General features: G+C 39.6%; 1 protein-coding gene across 1 annotated transcript in view; it reads left to right on the top strand.

Moving 5' to 3' along the window:
• The window catches only part of LOC144684986 (liprin-alpha-1-like), a 163,319-nt gene that overhangs the window by 105,829 nt on the left and 30,771 nt on the right, over positions 1-26,719 (top strand). Inside the window, exons 14-22 of the mRNA XM_078549482.1 lie at positions 6,867-7,090; positions 7,454-7,691; positions 13,169-13,198; positions 14,883-15,028; positions 16,052-16,224; positions 20,126-20,216; positions 23,034-23,115; positions 24,097-24,297; positions 25,674-25,736. Coding sequence (XP_078405608.1) covers positions 6,867-7,090; positions 7,454-7,691; positions 13,169-13,198; positions 14,883-15,028; positions 16,052-16,224; positions 20,126-20,216; positions 23,034-23,115; positions 24,097-24,297; positions 25,674-25,736 — 1,248 coding nt within the window. The remainder of the gene's footprint in view (positions 1-6,866; positions 7,091-7,453; positions 7,692-13,168; positions 13,199-14,882; positions 15,029-16,051; positions 16,225-20,125; positions 20,217-23,033; positions 23,116-24,096; positions 24,298-25,673; positions 25,737-26,719) is intronic.

Below are 26,719 nucleotides of genomic sequence, written 5' to 3'. Positions count from 1 at the left end.
AACCCTTTGAGTGAAGAAATTTCTCCTCGTCTCAGTAAATGGCTGATCACTTAGTCTGGGACTGTGATCCCCTTAGTTCTAGACTCCCCAGCCAGGAAATAGCCTCTTGGCATCTACCATGGCAAGCCCCTTTAAGAATTTTAAACATTTTAATGAGATTACCTCATTCTTCTAAATTTGACAGAATGCAGGCCCAGTCAAGTCAATTATTTTCTCATTGGACAATCCCCTTATCCCAGAAATCAGCCCAGTGAACCTTCATTGCACGGACTTCAAAGCAAGTATATCCTTCCTTGGGTAAGGAGACCAGAAGTGTGTACAATACTCCAGGTGTAGTCTCACCAAGGCCCTATACAATTCCAGTAAGACTTCTCTACTCTTATACTCCAATACCTCTGCAATGAAGACTAGCATACCATTTGCTTTCCTAAATGTTTGCTGTACCTGAATGTTAATTTTGCGATTTGTGCAAGGACATCCAGGTACCAGCATTTCTCACTGGCTTAAAAGCATTTTGTTTTTCCTTGAAAAGTGGATAACTTCACTTCCCCACATTATATTGCCATGTTCTATCTGCCATGTTCTTGCCCACTCACTCAATCTGCCTATATTCCTTTATGTTGATGGAAAAATAAATTTAACATTCCACGATAACTTTTTAAACTAGAAGTCTAGCATCCCATCTTCCAAATACCTAGATCAAAAAATGCTGACTGACTCATTGATCATTTTTCTTGAAATTGTGAATCATAAGCCTCTCATTATCCTTTTAAACCATAAGATTTGGCTCAAAAACCTTATTGACTTTAAATCAATCAAAAAAATGTTAAAATTAATTACATCCTTTTACTAGCATTGCTTTCCTTCAGACGTGTTAAACGAAGGTTAACCAGACTGATTCCTGGGATAGGGCATTGCCCACAGATGAAAAGATCAACGAACAATCAGTGAACAGCCAGTTTGAATTTTCTTCGCACCTTTGAGCATTCATGTTGGACCTTCAAGTACCCTACTACTAACCCTATTAGTTGAGTTTATATTATCAAAATATATTCATTTTAGTTTTTAAAAAAGCCCAAAATGATAAAAACTGCCATTGTATTTGAGGCTTGGTTTCACCTGCACCTACCTACCTAGCTTGGGACTTTCAAGCGATTTTGAGTCTTTGGAAATTCTAGCTTCTGTTTGAAAATTGCGTACAAAAGAGAAATGCAAGAACTAATAAATTGTGCAAAGCATTGTTTGGGTCTCAACTTGTTTGCAGTTTTAAACACCACATTATATGAAGGATATTAAAGGTATGGAGAATAGCAAATTATTGAGGAGGGACTCTAGGTATTGGAAATATTTTTACTGGAGCAAGAAAGTCCCAAATTTACTGGAGGTTTTTAAATCTTTGAAAGGCTTTCAATAGGACAGTAGGGAAAATTATTTCCTCTGGTTAAGAATTGGTGATGAGAAGTCATTGATTTAAAGTCATCACTTAAGGGATGAGGGGTTAGGAGAAATGTCTTTGCACAGCGAACTGCACCCAACACAGGTGTGTTGCCACTGGCACACAACACTGAAATGTGTTAGGAATCGCGATTTAGCTAATTCCCGAGCCAAGGCTGGGAACTACAAGTGCTAGCATGCCCCAGGAGTTTCTGTGCACGTGTGGATTGGGAGCTGGCTGCGCATGCGCAGTCCAGCGTTTTTAGAGACCTTTGAGCCGGAGACAAGTGCTCAGGGCTCCTGCGTGGGGAAAAAAGCACAAAAAATTCACATGACCCAGGCGTGGGGTGTTGTAAGCAGGGGAGCCCTGGGACTGGGAGAGGCCCTAAAGAGGAAACCCAGGGAGAGGTCCCAGAGAGAGAACTGGGGAAGGAGAACATTGGTAGGAACCACCGGGGAGAGAAACCACTAAGGAGACAAGCAAAGGTAGAGGTTCCAAGCAGTAAAAGTGTTGCAGTTGACAGGCTCCAAACACTGAGGGCCTGGGGGAAGCCCTGGAGAGCAAAAGGCTGCAAAAGGTTTGTGATTCCATGCTGTGAGCTGGTGGGGTTCAGGGACACTTTGAAGCAGTGGTGTTCTGCTTGGCTTGACTAAAGAGCTGACATGGTGCTTGCGAGTTGATGCTGGAGTGCATACTCAGTAATCCAGGGGAGCGTAGTCTTGCAAGATGAGATTGAAACTCTGGGAAGTAAGCAGTTGTTGAGGCAATCAGAGTCAGAGCAACTTTGCGGGAATTCAGAGGCTAGATCTTGGCAAGGAAAAAGTGAAGATGTGCAATCGCTCATAAGCGAGACAGAGTTTTAATGAGTTTGTTAACTTGGTGATCACTGACGTCTAGATGGATCACTGAGAAATCCGTGGGATATATCTTGGTCGCATGTGCCATTTATTATGTGTGTTCAACCACAGTTTGCCTGTTAATTGACATTTACGTCATGTTATTCCTGAATTTTAGAGTATTAGATAGATATCGTAAATTGTTTTATTTGTCCGACTTTGTCAACTTTTTATTTTGTTTGTTCAAAAACTATGGAATCTTGTTTTATTCTCTTAGTAAGTACTCCGGATCTAAATTTTGTCTACTTTAAACAAAACATTACGGCTTCCTAAATGGATCGTACCAAAGATTTGGGGGCCTGGTCCTGGATCATAACAAGTGAAACAGTGTAGATTCATTCTTGCACACACTGTCTTTTGGAGCTTGCATGTTTGTTAACTGCTAAGAAAGATATTTATTTCTGACAGAAATAACTGCGCTTTAAATATTCATAATGCCCTTTCCTCTAGTCACTCAGGCGAATGGGAAGGAAAGAACGTTAGAAGGAGTAGTTGAGGTAGAGACTGTTAGATCTTTTAAGAGGGTGCTAGAGAAGTATTTGAAATGCAGAAAGTTACAAGTCTATGGGGAGAGCACAGGGCAATGGGATTAGTTTTAGGAATGCTCTACAAGGAGGTCTGCGCTCTAGCACAGATGCAATGGGCTGAATGGTCTCTTTCTGTGCAATGAATCGCTGGGGCTCTGTGCGTTATAGAAGTTAGTTTTAATCCTCTCCTCTGAGACTGCAGTATCCAGAATGCATTGCATCAATTTACATCACATGACACCCAGGCGCACAATTTGCAGCAAGTGGCAAAGGAAAAGAAAAGAAGAAATAAGCTTTTATTCAGCATTTTTAAAAAACATTAAGCCATTAAATCAAAATGCTGAGCTGAAGGTCCTCGCTCGTAAGGCTTTTGTTTTGTCATTGAGAGGAACTGATGTTTGCACTGGATTCTGAGTATGACGTTTCTTGGGTATTTTGATGTTCACTCAGGCATTGTGGATTCAATTTTAGGCCTGGATCTTTGTTGGCTTAACCATGGGATAAAAGAAACCCTCATGTGGCCAATAGCAGCTTCAACAAGCAGGAACACCTGGGAGGAAGCACTGAGGGTGGCAAGGGTATAGCATGTCCTCTGGGAAGGGGAATTCAATGTCCATCACCAAGAGTGGCTTGGTAACACCACTACTGACCAAACTGACTGAGTCCTGAAGGACATACTGCTGGACTGGGCCTTCGGCAGGTGATGAGGAAACCAATAAGAGGGAAAAACCTACTTGACCTTATCATCACCAATCTATCTGTCACAAATGCATCTATCCAAGACAGCATTGTTAGGAGTGAGCACTACACAGTCCATGTGGAGATGAAGTCCTGTCTTCACATGCTCCATCGTGTTGTGTGGCATCACCATCGTGCTAAATGGGATAGGTTTTGAACAGACCTAGCAACTCAAAACTGGGTATCCATGAGGCACTGTTGGCCATTAACAGCAGCAGAATTGTATACTACAATCTGTAATCTCATGGCCCGGCATATCCCCCACTCTACCATTAGCAGCAAGCCGAGGGATCGACCCTGGTTCAATGAAGAGTGCAAGAAGGCATTCTAGGAGCAGCACCGGGCAAACTTAAAAATGAAAGATTTCAACCTGATGAAGCTACAACACAGGACTGCTTGCATGCCAAACAGTGGAAGCAGCATTTGATAAACAGAGCTAAGCAATACTACAACCAGCATATTAGATCTAAGCTCTGCAATCCTGCCATATCCAGTCGAGAATGGCGGTGCACAATTAAACTGGAGGAGGAGGCTCCACAAATATCCCCACCCTCAATGATGGGGGAGCCCAGCACATCAGCACAAAAGACAAGGCTGAAGCATTTGCGGCCATCTTCAGCCAGAACTGGCGAGTGGATGATCCATCTTGGCCTCATCCTGAGGCCCTCAGCATCACACATGCCAGTTTTCAGCCAATTCGATTCACTCCACGTGATATCAAGAAATGCTGAAAGCACTGGATACTGCAAAGGATATGGCCCCTGACAACATTCTGGCAATAGTACAGAAAACATATGCTCCAGCACTAGCCATGTTCCTAGTTAAGCTGTTCCAGTACAGCTACAACACTAGCATCTACCCAACAATGTAGAAAATTGCCCAGGTATGTCCTGTCCACAAAAAGCAGGACGCATCAAACCCGGCCAATTACCACCCCATCAGTCTACTCTTGATCATCAGCAAAGTGATAGAAAGTGTCGTCAACAGCGCTGTCAAGCAGCACTTATTCAGCGATTACCTGCTCACTGACACTCGGTTTGGGTTCCACAAGGACCACTGAGCTCCTGACCTCATTACAGCTTTGATCCAAACATAGACAAAAGAGCTGAATCCAAGAGGTGAAGTGAGAGTGATCGCCCTTGACATCAAGGTAATATTTGACCTAGTGTGGTATCAGGGAGTCCCAACAAAACTGCAGTCAATGGGAATCAGGGAAAACTCTCCCTTGGTTGGAGCCATAACTAGTGAAAAAGATGATCATTGTGGTTGTGGGAGGTCACTCATCTCAGTCCCAGACATCGCTGCAGGAGTTCCTCAGGGTAGTGGCCAAGGCCCATCATAAGGTCAGAAGTGGGGATGTTCGTGGATGATTGCAAAATGATCATTCACAACTCACCAGATACTGAACCCATCCTTGTCCAAATGTAGCAAGACCTGGACAATGTTCTCACTTGGGCTGTTAAGTGGCAAGTAACATTTGTGCCACACAATTGCCATACCATGACCATCTCCAACAAGAGAGAATCTGACCATCTCTAACAAAAGAGAATCTAACCATCTCCACTTCACATTCAACAGCTTGGCCACTGCTGAAGTTCCCACTTCAACATCCTGGAGGTTACCATTGACCAGAAACTGAACTGGACCAGCCATATAAATACTGTGGCTACAAGAGCAGGTCAGAGGCTAGGATTTCTGTAGAAAATAACTCACCACCTGACATCTCAAAGTCTCTCCACCATCTACAAGTCACAAGTGTGAAGGAATACTGTCCACTTGCCTGGATGAGTGCAGCTCCTACAACACTCAAGAAACTCGATGCCACGCGGGACAAAGCAGTCTGCTTGATTGACAACCCATCTACCACCTTCAACATTCACTCCCTCCACCATCAACGCGCAGTGGCAGCAGCGTGTACCATTTACAAGATGCACTGCAGCAACTACCAAATCTTCTAAACCCACGACCTCTGCCACTTAGAAGAACAAGGGTAGCAGATGCATGGGAACACTACCACCTGCAAGTTCCCTTCCAAGTCTTGGAATTATATTGCCGTTCCTTCACTGTTGCTTGGTCAAGATTCTGGAATTCCCTTCCTAGCAGTCCTGTTTATGTTCCTACAACACATACTGCAGCAGTTCAAGAAGACAGCTCACCACCACTTTCTCAAGGGCAGTTGGGGGTGAGCAATAAATGCTGGCCTAGCCAGTGACCCCCACATCCCATGAATGAATGATAGTTCCAGTGTGGCAAGAAAGAGACAAGGGAAAAGAAGTTAGTGTATGTGGCCTCAGAAGGAATAAGGTTTTGGGGGAAGAATGAATAAACGAAGGATGTTTCTGTTTTAAGCAAAAATTGAAATTCACCTTGAGAGGTAGGGCAAAAATACTGAGAAGAAAGCGTTTTCGTGGAGGGACAACCAATATCATAAGCAAGTTTTATAAAGTTGTAAATAGTATTGCATATTATGTCTCCCAAGGCCCAATTGTTTTCAGTCTCAATATTGTAATAACTCGTGTTGATCCTATCACTTAAGATTTGTTGCATTACATAGATGGGTGAGCCATTGACAGGTTTAGGTTGCACTAGGAGCCCCGGGTTCCACACTATCTGAATATCTTTGTTAGCTATTTCAGGCATTCTTTTCAAACCGTAACCTGATGAAAGATCATCGACCTGAAATGTTAACTCTGCTTCTCCCTCCCCAGATGTTGCCAGACATGCTGAGTATTGCCAAAAGTTGCATACTGCTTTCCATTTCCAAGCTTAACCTTAGTGTGTCCAGATTGGGTTCTAAAAGTAATGATTGCAATATACTTCGAATTAGAAAGCGTTTTTTAATACTATAAAATATAAAACTTTCCGAATTGATACTTTTTGCAAGATCGGTAAATTTAATTTTAACTTCTCCAAAGATTGGTCAGCAACCCACTTGTGGTTAATTAACTATTATGGATCTTTATCATGCTTTTAAAGATAAGGGCCTTTTTCTCCAATTACTTGATTTGTGATTTATTTGCAACATTGGACACTAGCCCTCCCAAAAAAGCTGCTGAGGCTGAGGGCATTTGAAAATTTGAAAGTTGAGATTGGTAGATTTTTCTTAGGCATGGGTGCTAAGCCTTACAAACCAAGGCAGGTGGATGGAATTATTTGAACCACGATCAAATTAAATGATGGAACAGGCTTGAGGGACTTAATGTGTTCCTATTTCATGTTTGTATATTTCAGTATCTTTTTTCTGAGCCTATTGCATTGCACTTTGAGCAGGTCCAGACGCTGAATGAGCAAGAATGGGAGCGTGCACAGCAAGCCAGTGTCTTGGCTAATGTGGCACAAGCCTTTGAAAGTGATGCTGAAGTATCAGATGCAGAAGATGATAGGGAGACAATATTCAGCTCTGTTGATCTGCTGTCACCAAGTGGTCAGGCCGATGCCCAAACTTTGGCTATGATGCTTCAAGAACAGTTGGATGCCATCAATAATGAAATAAGGTTTGTCTTTTTTTTATAAATTGTTTCAGAAAAAGGTGACTGTAGTTAATACCTACAGCAGTAAAGATGTTTCAGAAGGAGCTTGAGATCGAAAACTGCTGCACAAACCAAGCTTGTGATGGGTTTGCAAATTGATTTGAAAATGATATGCTGATCCAATGACTAAACATTTAAGTTACCTTAGTTCATCATGCTATGATTCTAGTCTCAGTAAAGATGTTCATACTGCTTGATTTGATAAGTCCATTTGGCAGCTTGAAAATTATTTGGTAGCTGCAAATATTTCATTTAATATTTTATAAATAAGATTGATGTATTGGAAAATGAAAAACTAATCGAAGATCTGACCTGATTGTTTTGCAGGCTGATCCAAGAAGAAAAGGAGTCAACACAGCAGAGGGCAGAAGAAATCGAGAGCCGAGTAGGGAGTGGTAGCCTTGATGGCTTGAATCTTTGCCGATACAGAGGGGGTACGCTCCCTGCCTCATTTACTGGTTCGTCCCTTGCCGGTTCCTCTCCACCTGGTAGTGGGCATTCCACGCCAAGGCGAACCCCTCGAAATCCTGCTCATGAGATTGACAGGCTTGGCGTCATGACCTTGGTTAGTTTAAATGTTTTGTTTTGTATTGTATAGTAACAATATCTTTATCTTTAGCAAATGGTTCTTTGCAAAGCATATGGCCATATGCTAGCATCGCAATTGCCCTGTGCATTTATTTTATCTGCTATTGAGGAAAACTTGTTATCAGGATTTTAATTTGCAAAGTCCTCTCCTTAAGGACTACCTTAAGGGAATTCTAAAAAAAAATTGTGATTTTTATTTGATATCCCTTAAGGGCAGACTTACAGATGCATCTTTCAGTTTCATGGGATAAACAAGCCGAATGTAGCCCTTGTCTAAAAACGTCATGATGGTAATAGCAATTCAGATGGAACTGGGGTGATTTTAACCCAATATTACTGCCCTGTGATTTTGAGATCATCTGAATCAAGGTTCATTTATTTTAGAATGTTGAACTAGAGCAAATATGAAGTTCCATGTTTGTCACTATGTCTTAATTGTCACTGAAAATGGTGTTAAGAACATCGAGCCAAATCTTTCCTGATGAATTAGAGCTGTGGAATAGTTATAACTTCTTCGTAGTCTTCAGAAACACCTTGTGAAAAATGAATGATGGGTAACAGGGATCCATTATTTTGAGTCTCCAAAATCCCATTGGTAACCAATCTTAACTTCAGAGTTCTAATACTCTAAGAAGAAATGAAGCTGTTTGCAAACAATTAGTACGTGCCTCAAGTCAAATACTGTCGATGTTGAAATCTGAAATAAAAACAGAAAATGCTGGAACTACTCATCAGGCATCTGTGGAGAGCGAGAAACAGAATTCATGTTTCATCAGAACTTGTAAAGTTAGAGATGTAACAGGTTTAAAGCATGTATGGGGGCAGGGAAAAGGAAGAGGGGAGGAAAAGAACAGCAGGGAAGGTCATACGAACATACATGCATATGCGGTAGGAGAAGACCACCCAGCCCTTTGAGCTTGCTCCACCATTCAACGAGATCATGGTTGATTTGACTGTAACCACCAGCCTACCCTAGATATCCTTTATCCCCTTATTTATCAAGAATCGATGTCTACCTTGAAAATATTCAAAGACTTTGCTTCCACTGCCCTTTGAGGAAAGGAGTTCCAAAGACTCTCAACCCCCTGAGAGAGAAAATTTCTTCTCTTCTTTGTCTTAAATGGGTGACCCCTTATTTTTAAACAGTGAGCTCTAGTTCTAGATTCTCCCACAAAAGGAAGCATCCTCTCCACATCCACCCTCTCAAGACCCCACAGGATCTTGTATGTTGTATCAACCAAGTCGCCTCTTACTCTAAATTCCAGCAGATACAAGCCTACCCTGTCCAATCTTTCCTGATAAGACAACCTGCCCATTCCTGGTATTAGGTTAGTAAACCTTCTCGGGACATTTTCATTTATTTATTTTTTTTAATTCGTTCATGGGATGTGGGTGTCGCTGGCTAGGCTAGCATTCGTTGCCCATGCCTAACTGCCCTTGTTCAGAGTGCATTTAAGAATCAACCACATTGCTGTGGGTTTGAGAGTCAAATGTAGGCCAGACCAGTTAAGGATTGTAGATTTCCTTCCGTAAAGGACATTAGTGAACCAGATGGGTTTTTACATCAGTTGGCAATGGTTTCATGGTCGTCATCAGACTTTGAATTCCAGATTTTTATTGAATTCAAATTCAACCACCTGACATGGTGGGATTTGAACCCAGGTCCCCAGAGCATTACCCTGGGTCTCTGGAATGCTAGTCAGTGACAATACCATAATGCCATCGCCTCCCCAATATTTATTCATGGGATGTGTGCCTCGCTGGCTAGGCCAACATTTATTGCCCACCCCTAATTGCCCTTGAGAAGGTAATGGTGAGCTGCTGCCTTGAACCGCTGCAGTCCATGTGGTATAGGTGCTGTTAGGGAGGGAGTTCCAGGATTTTAACCAGAGACAGTGAAGGAATGGCAATATATTTCCGAGTCAGGATGGTGAATGGCTTTGAGGGCAGCTTCCAGGTGGTGGTGTTCCCATGCATCTGTTGCCCTTATCCTTCTAGATGGTAGCGGTCGTGAGTTTGGAAGGTGTGTAAGAAGGCTTAGTGAGTTCCCGCAGTCCATCTTGTAGATGGTGCACACTGCCACTGCATCGATGGTGGAGGGAGTGAATGTTTGTGGATGAGGTTCCAATCAAGCGGGCGGCTTTGTCCTGGATGGTGTTGAGCTTCATGAGTGTTGTTGGAGCTGCAGTCATCCAGGGAAGTGGAGAGTATTCCATCATACTCCTGACTTGTGCCTTGTAGATGGTGGACAGGCTTTGGAGAATCAGGAGATGAGTTACTCGCTACTGGATTCCTAGCCTCTGACCTGCTCTTGTCACCACAGTATTTATATGGCTAGTCTAGTTCTAATGCATTTACATCTGTGCTTAAATAAGGAGACCAATACTGTACACGGTATTCCAGATTTAGTCTCACCAGGGTCCTGTACAACTCAAGCATAGCCTCCCTATATTTTATATTCAATTCCCTAGCAATAAATGATAACATTCTATTAGCTTTCCTAATTACTTGATCTATGTGCATACTAACCTTTGTGATTCATGCATTAGGACACCCAGATCCCTCTGAATCTGAGCTCTGCAGTCTCTCAACATTTAGATAACTTGCTTTTTTCTTCTACCTGCCATCTGGACAATTTCATATTTTCCCACATTATACTCCATTTGCCAGTTCATTGCCCATTCAACCTATCTATGCCCCCTTTGTAGCCCCTTTAGGACCTCTTCACTTCCCTACCTATCTTTGTACAATCAACAACTATAGCTACCATACCTTCTGTCCCCTCATCCAAGTCATTTACAAGAATTGTAAAAGGTTGAGGGCCCAGCACTGATCCCTGTGGTACAACACTCATTACACCTTGCCAACCAGAAAAAGACCTATTTATAGCTACCCTCTGTTTCCTGTTTGCTAACCAATCTTCTATTGATGCCAGTATGTAACCCCCAAACCATGAGCTTTTATTTTCTGCAGTGACCTTATCAGATGCCTTCTGGAAATCTAAGTACAGTATATCCTCTGGGTTCCCTTTAACCGTAGCACATATGACTCCTTCAAGAACTCCAATAAATTGGTTAAATATGGTTGCCCCTTCACAAAACTAGGTTGACTCTGCCTGATTACCTTGAATTTTGCTGAGTGCCCTGCCATAACATCTTTAATAATAGCTTCCAACATTTTCCCTATGGCAGATCTATCAAGTTTTGTTGAAATCTGTCCACTAGTTTTTGAGATATGTTGTTACTAATAGACAAACGGGGGCAAAAACTTAGAGGAAGTGATAATAAGAATATGCAGAATAAATATCAGCAGTTACCACCCAGAAACGAGCAAAAAAAGGGAGCAGAGGTTATGATCTGAAATTGTTGAACTCTGTATTGAGTCCAGAAGGCGGAAAAGTGCCTAATCAAAAGGTGAAGTGCTGTGTCTTGAGCTTACGTTGACCTTCATTGGAACTGATAGGCAGCCAAAGTCAGAGTGGAGTACAGAATTCGGTTAATAGCGAACTGCGAATTCGGGGTCATGTGAGTGAACATAACAGAGGTACTCTGGAGACCGGCCACCCAATCTGCACTTAGTCTATACGCTGCAGAGGAGACCACATCCTCTCCTTTCTCAGGTTTAATTTTGTTATGTATTGCTGGTTGTAGAAGGTCAAAGTGGCAAATGTGTGAGCAGTGCTCAGCTTCGAATATTGTGCAACGCTTCTGTTTTAATCATTGTCATATGACTCCAGTTAAGTCAAGTGCCTTGTTCATAACATGGCACAATATATTCTATTGTAGAGATTAATGTTGGTACTGACCGTAATAGTGTAAGGATTGTTTGCCATACCTGACAGCTTTACTGCACTACCGCTGATGCAGAATACCACATTCCCCAGGAGAGGAATGTGCTGTCAGACAGTAATAATTATTCATTTGATTTGTTATGTACCCAAGATTTTATCCTTCTGCCTTTGAAACATTGACAATTGCTCCCATAGCTTTCACACTCAATTCATGTTACCATGAATGTAAGTGGATCAGAAAACATCTCATAAAGGGTGAATTCTACAAACTCAAGTAAAATATGATTGCCAATTAAAATGATGTGTTGAAAGTGTTCTTTGGGCCATGTGGCATATGTGATTAAGCATTGCAAATGTCATCTTTTTCTGTGCGATCTCTAGTAGGTAGAATCAAAGTTGAGCTTTGCAGCTTTTGCTGCAAGGTTGGTTTCAGGCAGAAAGTTAGTTCGAGAACAGCTTAGATAATGTTATTGTGACTATATGGTGTGCTTGGTTTCAGATGAGTCTGGCTGACTTTCAGAACTATGGTTAAATGATTTGATTAATGCATTATTGTAATGTGTTTAAATGCAGCTTTCCCTTTCATTGTTTGGTGGCGTAATGTATTATTTTTCTCGTCACGTTTTCTTGTTCTTTGTGTTTTAGTCTGTCCGTCAATCCTTCCTTTTTTCCATGGCAATTTTAGTCACTTGCAGCATTCTTTCCTAATCCAATGCTCTGTTTCTCATTAAACATTTTTTACACACCACATTATCCTGATAGCTGTTTCATCGCTTAGCAGAAAAGCAGGATTCTTTGAGCTTATTAAGTTTGTGCATTTTGTCAATGCAGAACTTTACATCATATATACTTATACTTTGCGTTGATATGGCCCACAAACATATTATATATTTTGACATGCTTTAATGTCCAGCTAGTTCTTTGCAAAAATGCATGTAAAATATGTAAAATGCACAAATGGAAGCTGAAAAATGCACAGTTACCATACTAGATTATGCTAAACTGTCAGCAAAATGTAATAAATGTTCATCAAGCGAGATAAATAATTCAGTGGCTCACTCGAGAAAGACAAGACCTGACAGTGTGCTTGTCATTGCAATTTTATTGACAGTAGAGTAAAACTGGTTGACTACTTGAACTGCTTGATACAACAGCAAAGCCAAGTAATGTACATAATGTATCAATACAAAATATAAATACACAATTAAGTCATCTTGGGGAGAGCAGTCCAAATATATTTTTACATTGACCTGTCGGTATGACAAAACTGTACAAAGCCAGTTACTTGGTGCCTGTCATACTCTGCAGGTTTCAATGTTGATAACTGAATCAGGACGGAATGGTAAACATTAGCTGCTTTGCAGCATGAAAAGCAACATAACCCAGATACAGTAGATAGCTAGCTGTAGCTGCTCATAGTTTTCATAGTGAATGAGTTTAATGCTTTTTTTTTAAAGACTACATCTGCAATCATCAAAGACACCTAGTTGCAACAAATGAAAACATTTTGAAATGAATAAAATCCGTACCGTGTTCAAGAAAAATCTCCCACTTTTCCCTGTTACTCTTGTTTGTGTGATTTCTGATGCCGCTACATCTTGTATAATCTTTTAAATCATTTTTATCCTTAATGACTCTCTCTTTTCTTTGCATGTGTCTGTCAGCCTAGTGATTTAAGGAAGCACCGTAGGAAGGTAAATGTATAAAATTGAACTTCAATTACCTGGCATCAGGTTGTTGTATGAGACATGTTATGGTAATCAGCATTTCAATCAGTGCAACAGTAGCATCTCCTCCTCACTGAGTAATGTGGTTTCTTCCTTTTCTTGCTGTCATATTATTTAAACTGGATTTCAATATATATTCCTTTTGTTACCCCATCCCCCGCACCCTAGTCCAGAATATTTGTGTAATATCTCTTTAATGTACAAATGAAGTGGTAAATATTGCACAAAATATAAAAATATCTATTATCACCATTTCTACTATTCTTTAAAATGAAGGGTGAGACTTTGGCATAAAAAGGAAGTGAAGTGCTCTGGCATTGTCCACCCACACGAGCTCAGAATTTAGCACTGAGGGTGCAGTGGTATGGAAGTGACTGTCTCATAGTGCTCTGGTGGTAGTATGAATTGACAAACATTATCAGAGATTCCCCAAGGCAAGTGTTGGCAGGTTTCTGTGCCCCTCTTCTATATTGCCTTTAGTGCCATCAGAATGAATAACACTAAATTGTATTAAAGGATTGCTTACAGCCTTTCCTCAACAACCCCTGTGCTAGGTTCTTATTTCCATAATGCAGTGTTCACTGAGGATTGACCTAAAGTCAGAGGCACAAATCTCCCAGCACTGTGAACCTTAAGACCGTTGTTAGCCTCAGGTGTAGGATATGCCATTAAAATATTGTCCTCATCCAGATTTTGTTATTTGAGAAAAGCTGCAGAGCACTATAAAGCCCCAAAGGCAGCAACCATGGGTATTGTTTTAACCATGAGTAAAGAATATTATGTAGATTTACCAATGTTAATTTGATGTAGGCTTTGGATTTGCCCAGAAAATGATTTTTCTATTTACTTGAACATTGTGCACACAATACTCTAATACATTAGTTCATACTGTACCTAAACTGAGAACAAGGTGGGGCTAAACGTTTGAGCTCATTATCATAAAATGAGAGGTTATGGAGCTTGATTTCCCCTATTCCATTCATTTTTGATCTAAGCCACATTAGGTGGAATAATCAACTAGGACTTCCAGTCTAGCAATAGAGTTGTGAATCCTTGCAGAACTGTGAATAAGGGATAAATTGTGCAGAGAAAACATAGCCCAATTTTTAAGCTCATCAAAGTCTTCATCAAAGTCTAAACAACATCCATGGTTGATGTGTAAACATGTCAGTATGTTCTACAACAGTCCCATGACGCAAAGAGAGGTCAGTGCTTACTTTTCTTATGTTTCTTTCCTAACCTTACATATGCTTTACTTGATATCTTGAACTCTTTTGATCTTTTGTTTGCAATTTTTGCAGCTACTCATTTTGCTTAAAATCTTCCAAGGGTAATAACCTTGATATGATGAGAGCTGTTGCAAAAACCCAGTTCTTTCCAAAAATTTAATGTTAGGACCTTGTACTTCTATTAAAATTTACTCTTCATTTGTAAAGAATTAACACAGCTTCCTGTGCCATGGTAATTCTGTACCAGTGTTTGTTCTATATGTTGATGTAAGTTGTATTGTGCTTGTGAGATCCATGTGACCCTGACTTAATGTTTGGTTTATGTAATCGTGTCAGCTTTTTTGCGAATCCAGATCTTTTTTTAACTGTCGGTTTTTAAATTTGACATTTTTCTTGATCATTTACAACTTCTATAATCTCAGATATCAAAAGAGGACACATGGGAAGACAAAACAACAATCAAGTGTGAAACATCACCACCTTCCACACCAAGATCCATTCGATTGGATAGAATTAATCAAGGTGCCTGTCACATGATCAGCCAAGAGGACATTCGGGACATAAGAAGGTGAAACAATTTTCCAAATGGTTGTAATTAATGCAACTAATTTTTTTTCCAGCTACATGCTTAGTCCGTAAACTGATCTACAGAATTAGTACAATTCTGTAAACATACCTGATGGTCATATCTGGTTATTGGGTTGTTAGTAACACTTCAACAACCAAAGAAAATATAGAAATGTTTTGATTAGGTGGACAGTTATAAACTGATTTCAACAGAATGTTGATGTAAATCCACTAAATGCATTTAAGCTTCTCAAGGGCAATTAGGGATGGGCAATAAGTGCTGGCCTAGCTCATAATGCCCACATGAATTTATAAAAAAGGAAGTTGCATCATATAATGGATCATATTCAAACTTTGTAATATTGAGTAGGATATTTAATAATTAAGAGAATTAGTTAGAATAGCATTGGATGGGCATTCAAAGCTAATTTTAGAACCTTTGCCTGAAATGAAAGTAACACACTGGCAATTTTTATTTGGAAGTCACATTCAGTCATCAATAATGTTGACTATGGGCAGGTTCACTTTTTTTTAAATAAACTCACCAATTTGGAATAATGTCCGGTTAATATTGCATTAGTTATTTGATGTCATAGGAAGGATAATGCAGAGAATTGCCTGAAGAATTTTTGACTTCTTTCATCTAACATAAATTAGAAAAAATTCTCTTTTGGATAGAATTTCTATGTTGATAACCTCTACTGAAGGGTGAATGTGTTTGGTGCAGTGTTTATATTTGAAATGTCTTATTCCTGTTTAAATACTGTTCGGTAGATACTGGAAATTCCGGAATCTTGTGGAATACAGAATTGTCTTTCCTGATTGAAAGTAATTTTTAAATTTCAGTTTCTCTGATCTGGCATTTTTGGATCCAGGCTATTTGAAATTTTCTTCCATATTTTTATATTACAGTTTAAACTGTTGGTGTTTTTGAATTTGTATTTATGAACACAATGCTGCAAACACTAATTCTCTGTTTTTGCCTCCTAACTTAAACACTTGTTTACATATAAAACACACACAGTTCAACTGGGTCACAGGATGGCCAAGTCAGCAATCCCAGTAGCAGCAACAGCAGCCAAGATTCGCTTCACAAAGCCCCCAAAAAGAAAAGTATAAAGTCTTCTATTGGGCGCCTGTTTGGTAAGAAAGAAAAAGGTCGGCTTGGACAGCCCAGCAAAGATCCCACAGGGCAAGGTTGGTTTGGAAGTCAAGAAGTAAATTTTAGAATAATTATAAGATTTACCTTTTTTGTCATTAAATTTATATTTTGCTCCCTATAATTTGCTTTTAATCCCTATACACCACTATTCCTATCAGATTTTATCTGTACATTTACATAATTTACTCATGTTCTATTTTCTTATTTCGCTTTTACCAAATGACTGTCCATCAATCTTAGCCCACTTTCCTTGCTACCTTTCCAAGTTCAGGTTGCATCTCCACTCTGGTGTTCTGGATTTATGTTTTAGCTTGATCTGAGTTTTGGATTGCTTTTTTAATTTTTTTTAATAGTGCATGTTAGTTGTAGACTTAGCATGAAAGGTTTAAAAGTAGCCATATAGTCCAATTAATTTTGAGAGCTGTGTTTATAGCTACTGATATTCGGTGTGTGGTAGTTTGACCTTCTGGTTTTACTGAGATGGGGTCTTTTTTGAAATAGGAGTAAAGTAAAAAAAAATGTGGCTTAAATTGTAAAACATTATCGCCATTTTTGGTCACTTGTGCTAAGCTAGTAGCTTGGATTAAAAAAAACTGGCAAGCAATTATTTTAGAAATCATATAAAGTATGGTTTTGAATCTGTATCCCCACATTAAGAACAAAAAAGCTCAAGAAATTCATTGTCCCATTCCAGATTATTGCAATTCCAGACAGCCTAATAACTTCCCAAATATGCTAGGCAGATTTAAATAAAACATTTTTTGTGGTAAATTTTTAACTAATAGCTTTTTTTGTTCATTTGTCAGTCTAAAAGTGATTTCATATCTCTAATAAGTTCAAAGTTATTTTTAACACACTTGTAGCCAATCTAGTCATTTTTATTTTAAAGAATTGCTTTCTAAAACAGAATTAATTCAATAACATTAGTTGTCCCTGGCAGGTTTAATCTTCGAGGTCAACTCAATACTTTGAGAGCTCAGTTATTTGTTTTAATTCAGTATATTGCCTTGACTAAATATTGTCTGAACTCATTTCTAACATAGGCCTAATAATGATATAGGCTAATAAAAGAAAACTTATTGGTTTGTGATAACACCTATTCTGACACAGCCGATGGTAAAGGCTGAGTTGTTCAACTCCCAGAGGGAAACTTGAAACAACTGTCATAACCCATTTTTGCAATTTATATGTTTCGAGATGCAGGCTTTGAATTGAGTAGTAATAAGACCACCAAGTCTCAGATTTTTAAATAAAACTAAATGAAACATTTATTAATACAAGAAAGATTGTAAGCACATACATATGTCTCCAAAATTACTACTATAATAACTATAGAAATCCCCTAATTAATCTGACACTCAGACCCCTGGTAAGGCAACAGTAAAACACAAATTTAAATGGACCCCTAGCAAAGCACACCCTGGACAGTCACATTCAAAATGAGTTTCTTTCAGCTCTGGGCCCTTGCAGACAGACTTGGGGCTTACTGGCTGGAGGCTTTACATCTTAGAATCCCTCTGCCTTTTACTAACAGCCTTCTCTTCCTTTATACATATTTCCCTCTTTGAATGCCAATTCTCATTGTCACTTGGTTTTTTAAATTTTAAATCTTCTAACAATAAAAGCCTTTCATAATACCCACTTTACTAGTACGTTTTTTAAAAAATAAACACGTTGTTTCTGAGTTTCACCTGGTTAGCTATAATATTTCAGCCACTCTTTTGAATGGTCCTTTTAAAAATGCAAATTGCCCCCTTTACACCACCTATTTCTCTGTTTATCTAATTACTATTTCAAACCTACTTCCATTCTATATATCAAAGCCTCTAGACCAGCTGGCTTTAATCCAACTAAGACACAGACACCACTAAACTCTATTTTAAAATGAATTCCAATAATATTATACCTTCTTGACAAATACCCTCTGATTTGCACTAATTAAACACAAAGTGAGCTTTCTTCCCGAGCATAAAACAGCCGTTATAGATTGGCCACTCGCCAATGAAATGGCCCGATTTTCATTTCCATTAAAAATGATCATCAATGCAAACTTTATGCTCATACAGCAAGTTAAAAATCTATCCCACAGACTTGTGTGGATTCAGCCTGAAATTTAGTGCTCTGTTAGAATTTCAAAATATGATTTGAGGCATTGTTTTTTTTGTTTTGTTATTAACTAGTGACCATTTCATTTGCTAATTATTTTAATTTGGGAGGGCACTCTTTAAAAACCTTTTGTTTACTCTTTCTTCGTTTGCTTCCTCCCCCACTGAAGGCAAAGAAAACTTGTGAATTGACACTGTTGGCTGCCATTGTAAGGAAGTGGGCTTATCAATCTAATAGACAAAGCACATCCATTATTTTATTTGGTACTGCATTATATATCTCTGCTAAGGTCAGCAACTCTTCATATCAGGAAAGTTCAATAGCAAATGCCTACAAAGGCTGGACGGAGGGTGGATTGAAGAGAAAAGCCTTTTGTGGGCTTTTAAAAGCAAGAGATGATGCAGATGCCATTCTAGAGGACAAGGACATGGTCAGTGGAAGAGTAGTGTAGTGTCAAGTGTTTCTGTGTGTAAACAGGGACATAGCTACTCGGGTAGACTAGAGCAAGGCCATCGAGACATTTAGAAGGGAAGGACCCTGAAATTTGTTACAGGGGTCCAATGGTGTTCAGCAAATATGGGTTATGGAAGACAAGGCTTTGAACTCGTAAGAATTCTGACATTCTTAGATACTTGCAACTTGTGGAAGTGGGAAGGCTGACCAGTGGAGCATTATGACAAATTGACCTTCGTAAGAAAACATGGACTAGAATCTCAGCAACAGTGCAAGAGAATTGGAAGTGGCAATGTTGCAATGATAGAAGAAAGCAGTCTTGGTGACTAACGAAACATAGGGAACTAACCACAACTTGTATTTAAGCACCAAACTAGGATTGCCTTTTGTATATCCTTTGAAAGAAAAATTGAGTTCAAATTTTGTACTCTGACATTATCCTTGTGATGTCTTGTTTAATCAACACCAAAAATATTTATTTCTTCAACTTTAAATAATAGAAAATTAATTCAATGAAGCGGGCTTTATGTACTTTATGTGGTCTTTCCTAATAGTTTTTGAGCAATGTAATTAGCATGGCTTTCATTGGATTCCAAGCTTGTGTATCTAGTGAAAGTAATGTTGAGCGGTGTTTTGTTTCCTGATATGCTACAGCACTTGAAGACTGTTTACCAGCAAAGTATAGTAATGAGTGTTTGCATGTCAAAATTGGAATTTTCTTGTGTTCGTTAATATTAGTTTCACATAAATAATGGTTTTTGGGAAATAGCTTGTGTGTGATATGAAGTAATTTAGATATTTATATGGGACTTTCAGTGTTAACTGTTAGGGCAGTATTACCTTTTGCTTCTCTGAAATAAATGGGTGTGGTTGGGTAATTGGTGGGACCAGCAGAAAATTGATCATTCTTGTTGGATCTTAATTTCTAATTGGTTTACACAAGGCTTATTTTGCATATTGTACACTTGAATTTCAGTTGGAGCCTTATTTGAGGGGTTATTTTCTTAAAAGCAAACAATCTTTCCATTCACTGTTTAAAAATGGGATGTACGTATACATATTAAAACAAACCATCTATCTTTTTGGATCTCCACACAGCCTTGTGAATTCCTTCAAGCTCCCAACCACTAACTGCCCACACGCATACTTATGCTGTGTTTCCTCATGCTGCCCCCTGTGAACTATTCTGAGCATCTGATATCTAACCATCTTGCAGCTATCTGATGCGATCCTTTGAAACTGTTGTTAAATTTTTAGTATTTAGTATTCAGACAAAATAAAATGTCATTCAAAATCCAATTTACAATATTTGGCTGAAACTAGGTTAGATAATTTACTCCCACGAACAGTATAATGATTTAACTTTAAACTTTATAGCTGGCATACCAGATATGGAAACCTGTCCTCAGGATACCTTGGGACTCAGTAAACTTGGCCAAGCAGAAAAAGATAGAAAGTTGAAAAAGAAGTAAGTTTTTTTTCCCAAAATTTTCTCTGAAGTCATAAGAAAAGTGCATGGCTATATTGACTCCATTACATCAATTACATTATTTTTTAAACAACTGCAGTGGTATTTTAAAAGGTTCATACTGCCCAGAAGGCAATGTTTAAAATATATGCAATGTCTTTTGAACAATGTATGAACTAAGAAGGAAACCTGGCTCCTCCCAACATCCTTTCCTACCCACACTCCAAACATCCATTCCTTTCCCCTATCATTTTACTTTTCATTTAAAATTAGTGCTTTACACAATTTTTTTTCCATTTCTTTCCCTTCTTATGTTGTTATTCACTCCATGACCTTAGTAGTAAATCAGGGTAAGTTCATTTATCATTAACTTTCATGAATGCATTGGGTTTGTTCTGTAGCTCTATTTCAATGTCTGATGCTAAGGGGAATTTTGTTTTTCTCTGGAATGTGTAGAATGCGGGTAAATAACTTGGAATGCGAGCATTTCCATTGAGTTCCAGTTTGTAAATAAGAGGCAATTTTTTGTTAATTGTAAATAGTTTTAAAAATGGGCAGTTTTACATCTTTGTAGCTTCACCTAATAACCTTGAGTTACAGACCTAGAATACCACCTTTTTGACCAGAGGCCCACGGGCATCATTGGTTGAGTTTCACCAGGCTAGGCGAGAAAAGAGTGGCTGTATCTATCCTACCACACCACAGAATTGTACCTCTACCAATCAGCTCTGAAGTGGCGCAACACCACCACCATCAATAAGATCAGTGGCGAGATCCTGGCAAATACGGACCATTTTCTGTATCTTGGGAGCCTTCTCTCGACGAAGGCTTCCAATGTAATGTGCCAGCTCAGCTTTTGGCCAACTGAGGAAGAGGGTATTTGAGGACCACTATCTCAAACCCAAGACTAAGGTCCTAGTTTACCAGATAGCAGTGATCCCCACGCACCTAATATGCTTTGGAGACTTGGACAACCTCCATCATCTGCCTCAAAACACTGGAGAGGTAGTGATGCCATTGCAAGATCCTCCAAATCCAGTGGCAAGAAAGGTGGCCCTATAGCAACATCCTCTCCCAAGCCAACATACCCAACACCAAGGCACTAATCACACTAAACCAGCCCTGCGGGGCAGGACATGTTGCCTAAGACGTAGGAAGCCTTCAGACTTTTTTGAGTACCTTGTAATGCCATTGGACTTCCAATGTTCACTTCTTGGGCTGACCCAAGTATTGAATTACATAGCTTTTACAGCACAGAGAAAGGCTGTTAGGCCCAACAGTCGCATGCCAGTACTTGCTCTCCTCATGAACATCCTCCTACCTTTCATCTGACCCCATCATCTCCTCTCTTGTATTTATCTAGCTTTGCCTTCAGTGCATCTATGCTATTTGATCAACTACACCTTGTGGGCGAAGAAGTTTCTATGGATTTATTAGTAACCATATTATATTTATAGCTCCTAGTTCAGGTCTTGCCCACAAATGAAAACAAGTGACGCATGTACTTAGTCTATTTTGACTCTCAGCTGAGCTTTCAACTCCACATCCATTCCTTCACAAAGACCACTGCCTTCTACCACTGGAACATTACCTACCTCAACTTACATGGCTGAAATCCTGTTCCGCATTGTTTTCATGTGAGGATCAGTTTCTCAAATGCTGTTCTCATGGACCTCGCCGTACTTTTTGCCATCCCCAAAAATATCCAGCTGGTCTACAGTTTTGCAACCCGGAATTCTCGTGTGTGATTTGCCCACTCCCATCACCTCGATCTTTCTTAGCTCCTATGCTCCAAAACGCATCAGTATTTCCTGCAAGATTCTTGTCTTCAAATCTCGGAACTCCCTCCCCAACAGTACTGTGGATGTACCTACACCACATGTACTGCGGTGATTCAAGAAGGCAGCTCGCCACCACCACCTCAAGGGCTATTAGGAATGGGCAATAAATGTTGGCCCAGCCAGCATTGCCTACATCCCATGAATGAATAAAAAGAAAATGGCTCTGTAGCTTTGTCCTTTCCAATGTATGAAATCTACAACAGTATCCAGCCCAATGTGTGCTGCTGCTCCTCTTGGTAAGAAGGGGTCCCTGACCCCTCATCTCTGATATCATAGACAAATTTTCCAACCATCATATGTCTGCACCCTGGAACGTTGTCGTAAACCTTTCTACAATGGAGTCTGAGTCTCCAATTTAAAATGCCCCCTAAAAACATCAATTTTTTCAGCCTACATACAATTCCACATCCAAACTTCCTCAGTTCCTGCTCACTATATCAACTCATTTCTCCCCTGCCCACCCCAGCCCCCCATTTCTCATAAAGAACTCTGATGTTTTTGAATGGGAAACACCGTGTAAATGTAAATTGAAGTTTCAGGGATGTGCAACTTTGCTAATACTTGATCAAAACTGAAACTCTTTGGAAATGGAAATACCATTTGGTATACATTAGTGTGAATAAAATGGTGTTTTTCTGTATGGAGCTTCATTAACCGACACTTTTTCTTGCGTAAAGGAATGAGTTTCCTGTCTTCACTAACTGGCCTTTAGCTTTTTAAAAAAAAACAATTTGCTCCTGCTTTCCCATGAGCATTTCATGTTGCAAATTCTTATTGGTCTAACCATCTTTATCTGCATGGACTAACTAAATCCTGAATTTGTACTCTAAAAGCTTTAAAACTGCAAGACTTTATTTTGACTTGAGTATATAAGGCGAAAATTAATAATAGTAATTTTTTTAAAAAGTTTTATTTGTGTAATTACTGAACTAATTTGAAATGAATCCAGTTTGTTAATACAAGATTTGTGCTTTAGGACAGAGTTGTTGGAAGAAGCACGAAGACAAGGTCTACCCTTTGCACTGTGGGATGGGCCCACTGTCGTCGTTTGGCTGGAGGTGAGATTACAGATTTTAAATTGAAAGAGAATTATTTTTTAAAAATACAGCTCATTGTGTTTTTACATAGTACTAGTCAATCTCCTGTAGCACAGAGAGTTCAACCAAGCATGATGGTCTTCATCTAACGCAGAACGAGAAGATGGGTGTAATTGGGTCAGATTGTATATACATAATTCACTCACCATTTTGAAGTTATCTGCTCATGTTCTTGATTCATGTAACATGGTTTTATATCACTACTTATAGTTAAATAACAAAACCAAGGACAATTGGTGATGGAGGGGGTGGTTTGGGTGGAGCCTAGTGGATCTGCAGTGCAGTGCAGAACAGGCTGATGCCAAACTGATGTGCTGCAGTGCCACTACTGGCAAAAGGATGTCATTACAACATTGCAAACTTCATAGAATGATACATTCCTGATCTGACTAAGCCAGTTCTTTGGAGCAGCTAGCTATTCAGTTAGTTCTACTCCCCTGCCCTTTTTTCTGTTTCAAGTATGTATCAATTCCCTTTTGACAGTTACTACTGAATCTGTTTCCAGCAACCTTTCAGACAATACATCCCAGATCATCATTTGCTGCAAAAAAATATATTTCTTCAACTTAGGCAATTTCTGTTATAAATGCAGGCATAAAAATTTATATGGGTGGGAGGTGGTGGGGAAGTTTACATTCAATTGTAACAACAGAAGGTAAGATTTTGTCGACCACAACTGTAGGAAGATGGTGGGGGTAATATTAATTAAATTGCCCATCAAGAAACTAAGGGGATCAGTGGAAATTGGGTTTTGCACTGCTCAATTTTAATCTCCATTGAAGTCAGTGGAGTGAGTAATATTGGTCAGAGTGTAAAACTGATGTTCTGAACAATCCCATGGGGTTTCCAGCTCAGTGAGTTAGGTTAAGATTGTTAAGTTGTCACTTGTAAAACATTTTGTTCTACCAGGAACATTTTACTGATTTGGTGTTTTGCTTCCAGCTTTGGGTTGGAATGCCAGCATGGTATGTCGCAGCCTGTAGAGCCAACGTAAAAAGTGGTGCTATTATGTCAGCCTTATCAGACACCGAAATACAGCGAGAGATTGGCATCAGTAATCCTCTCCACAGGTTAAAATTGCGTCTGGCTATCCAGGAGATGGTATCATTAACCAGTCCTTCAGCACCTCCAACATCTCGAACGGTAGGGACAATTCTTATTTCTCTATGAGAACACCAAAATTTTGTGTGGAAGCTTGATCTTTTCCAACAATTCATTTCCAATTTCAGCTGTGTGCCATGTCTTGTTTTGGAAAATATTTATTTTGCTGTTCTGAGTCTGTAACTACATAGTGTGGAAGCAGTTTGATAAACTGAGTGGCTTGCTAGGACATTTGAGGGCAGTTACGAGTCAGCCAAATGACTGTGGGACTGGAGTCATATATAAGCTAGACTGTGTAAGGGCTGCAGATTTCCTTCCCTGTAAGACATCAGTGAGCTAGATAGTTTTACGATAATTAGGTAGTTTTGTGATCATCATTACTGAAACAAACTTTTTATTCCAGATTTATTCATTAAATTTAAAGTTTTGAAGTTGTATATCTGTAGATTAGTCCAGCCTCTGGATTACTGCTCCAGTAACATTATCACTGTGCTACCATTCCCAGTAATTCACCATTTGACTGCCCAAAGCCTATCCACTATCTACAAGGCACAAGTCATCCACTTTCCTGGATGAGTTCAGCTCCAACAACGCTCAAGAAGCTAGAAGTTGTCCAGGACAAGGCAACCCTTTGATTGGCACTTATGCAGCACCTTAAACTTCCACTGACTTCATCACCGGTACCCAGTGGCAGCAGTGTATACCATGCACAAAATGCACTGCAGCAACTTGCCAAGGTTCCTTCAAAAGCATCTTCCAAACCTGCAATCTCTACCATCTAAAAGGATAAGAGCATCAGATACATGGGAACAAACCCCCACCTGCAAGTTCCCCTTCAAGTCACACACCATCCTGACTTGGATCTGTATCGCCTTTCCTAAACTCTTGCTAGATCAAAATCCTGAAACTCCTGTACCTACACCATATGGACTACAGTGGTTCAAGAAGGTGGCTCACCACCACATGGTGGACATCTCACATTTTATTGCAAAATTTAAACCAGGGCTATTAAAGTTGGACAATAAATGCTGGCCTTGTCAGTGACACTTGCATCCATGACTGAATAAAAAAAAGGATGAGAAATTGTATGCTTGGGAATGTTTTAAGTTGGGGGAAATAAAATGCAGTGCTTTATTGCGTACTGATTTTAAGTGGAGCCTTATACATAGTTATTAAGATGACACCCCTTCCCATACCTGAACTGCTTGGGAATGTCACCCTTCAGCCACAAAGCTAGATTTTAGCAGCCTTATAATAATAGTCTTGCAACTGCTCTGCCATCCTTTTGAGGAGCTGTAGCTTGAGCTTAAACTAGCTTCCTTAAACATACCTGTTGCTTAATGATCTGCCACCTCTCCTCTTTATTACTGCTTTCCTGTCATTGGATTTTGTTGGGTCTGTATGGGTCATGTGATTAGTCCACTGGAAATGTCTGGTTAACACATGAAGAAATGGAAACTCTCGCTGCTACACCGCAAACGGTTAGTTCCACATGTTTAGTAGCTTCTGCTCGTGATCCTTTCTCCCTGTATCTTGTGTTTTCCAACCTTGTAAATGTTTTTAAGTATATTCAGTTGTAATTATTTGAGAAATGTTATCATTTCAATCAAAATTTAAAGTGGATGGATGCACACAAAAAATGTTTTTCCTTACCATAGGTTTGTTAGTTTAGATTCTATCTTTGCTGTGTCCTACCTAAAAGCCTTTGTTATGTAAAGGGTACAGCTCTCAATTTTAATGTAAATGTACTTTAACACCCTTTCTATCAAACGTACAGCAGTAATTGTGGGGGAAGGTTTGATGGCCCAAGTAGCCTACTTCCATTCTGATTATATGAGCAAATAATTTGCATCTTGCGCTGTGCACAGCTTTACAAAACAATATGCTACATTCAGAGCATTCCACAATACGGTAAAGTAGCTCAACTTTATGATACCTTGATATACAGAAAGTAACTTTTTAAGTACGAAACCAGCTTGGTAACAAAATGCATTGCTGTGGTTAAAGAACAGATACGTACTACGGAACACCTGACTTATAGAAACATAGAAAATAGGAGCAGAAGTAGGCCATTTGGCCCTTCGAGCCTGCTCCGCCATTCGGTATGATCATGGCTGATCCTCTATCTCAACACCATGTTGCCGCTCTCTCCCAAACCCCTTGATGCCTTTAGAGTCCAGAATTGTATCTATTTCCTCCTTAAATATATTCAGTGACTTGGCCTCTGTTAGAGAATTCCATAGATTCACCTCCCTCTGAGTGAAGAAGTTTAGAAGTTTCTCCTCATCTCAGTCCTAAATGGCCTACCCTAAATCCTGAGGCTGTGACCCCTTGTTCTAGACGACTCCCCCCACAGCCAGAGGAAACATCATCCCTACATCCAGTCTGTCCACCCATCAGAATTTTAAACATTTCAATGAGATCCTGTCTCATTCTTCTATACAGTCCTAGTAGGCTGAATCGC

This window comes from Cetorhinus maximus, chromosome 9, assembly GCF_964194155.1.
Source record: "Cetorhinus maximus chromosome 9, sCetMax3.hap1.1, whole genome shotgun sequence".
Taxonomy (NCBI): Eukaryota; Metazoa; Chordata; class Chondrichthyes; order Lamniformes; family Cetorhinidae; genus Cetorhinus; species Cetorhinus maximus.
The sequence above is the reverse complement of the archived record's forward strand: the minus strand, read 5'-3'. Positions and strand labels throughout refer to the sequence as shown.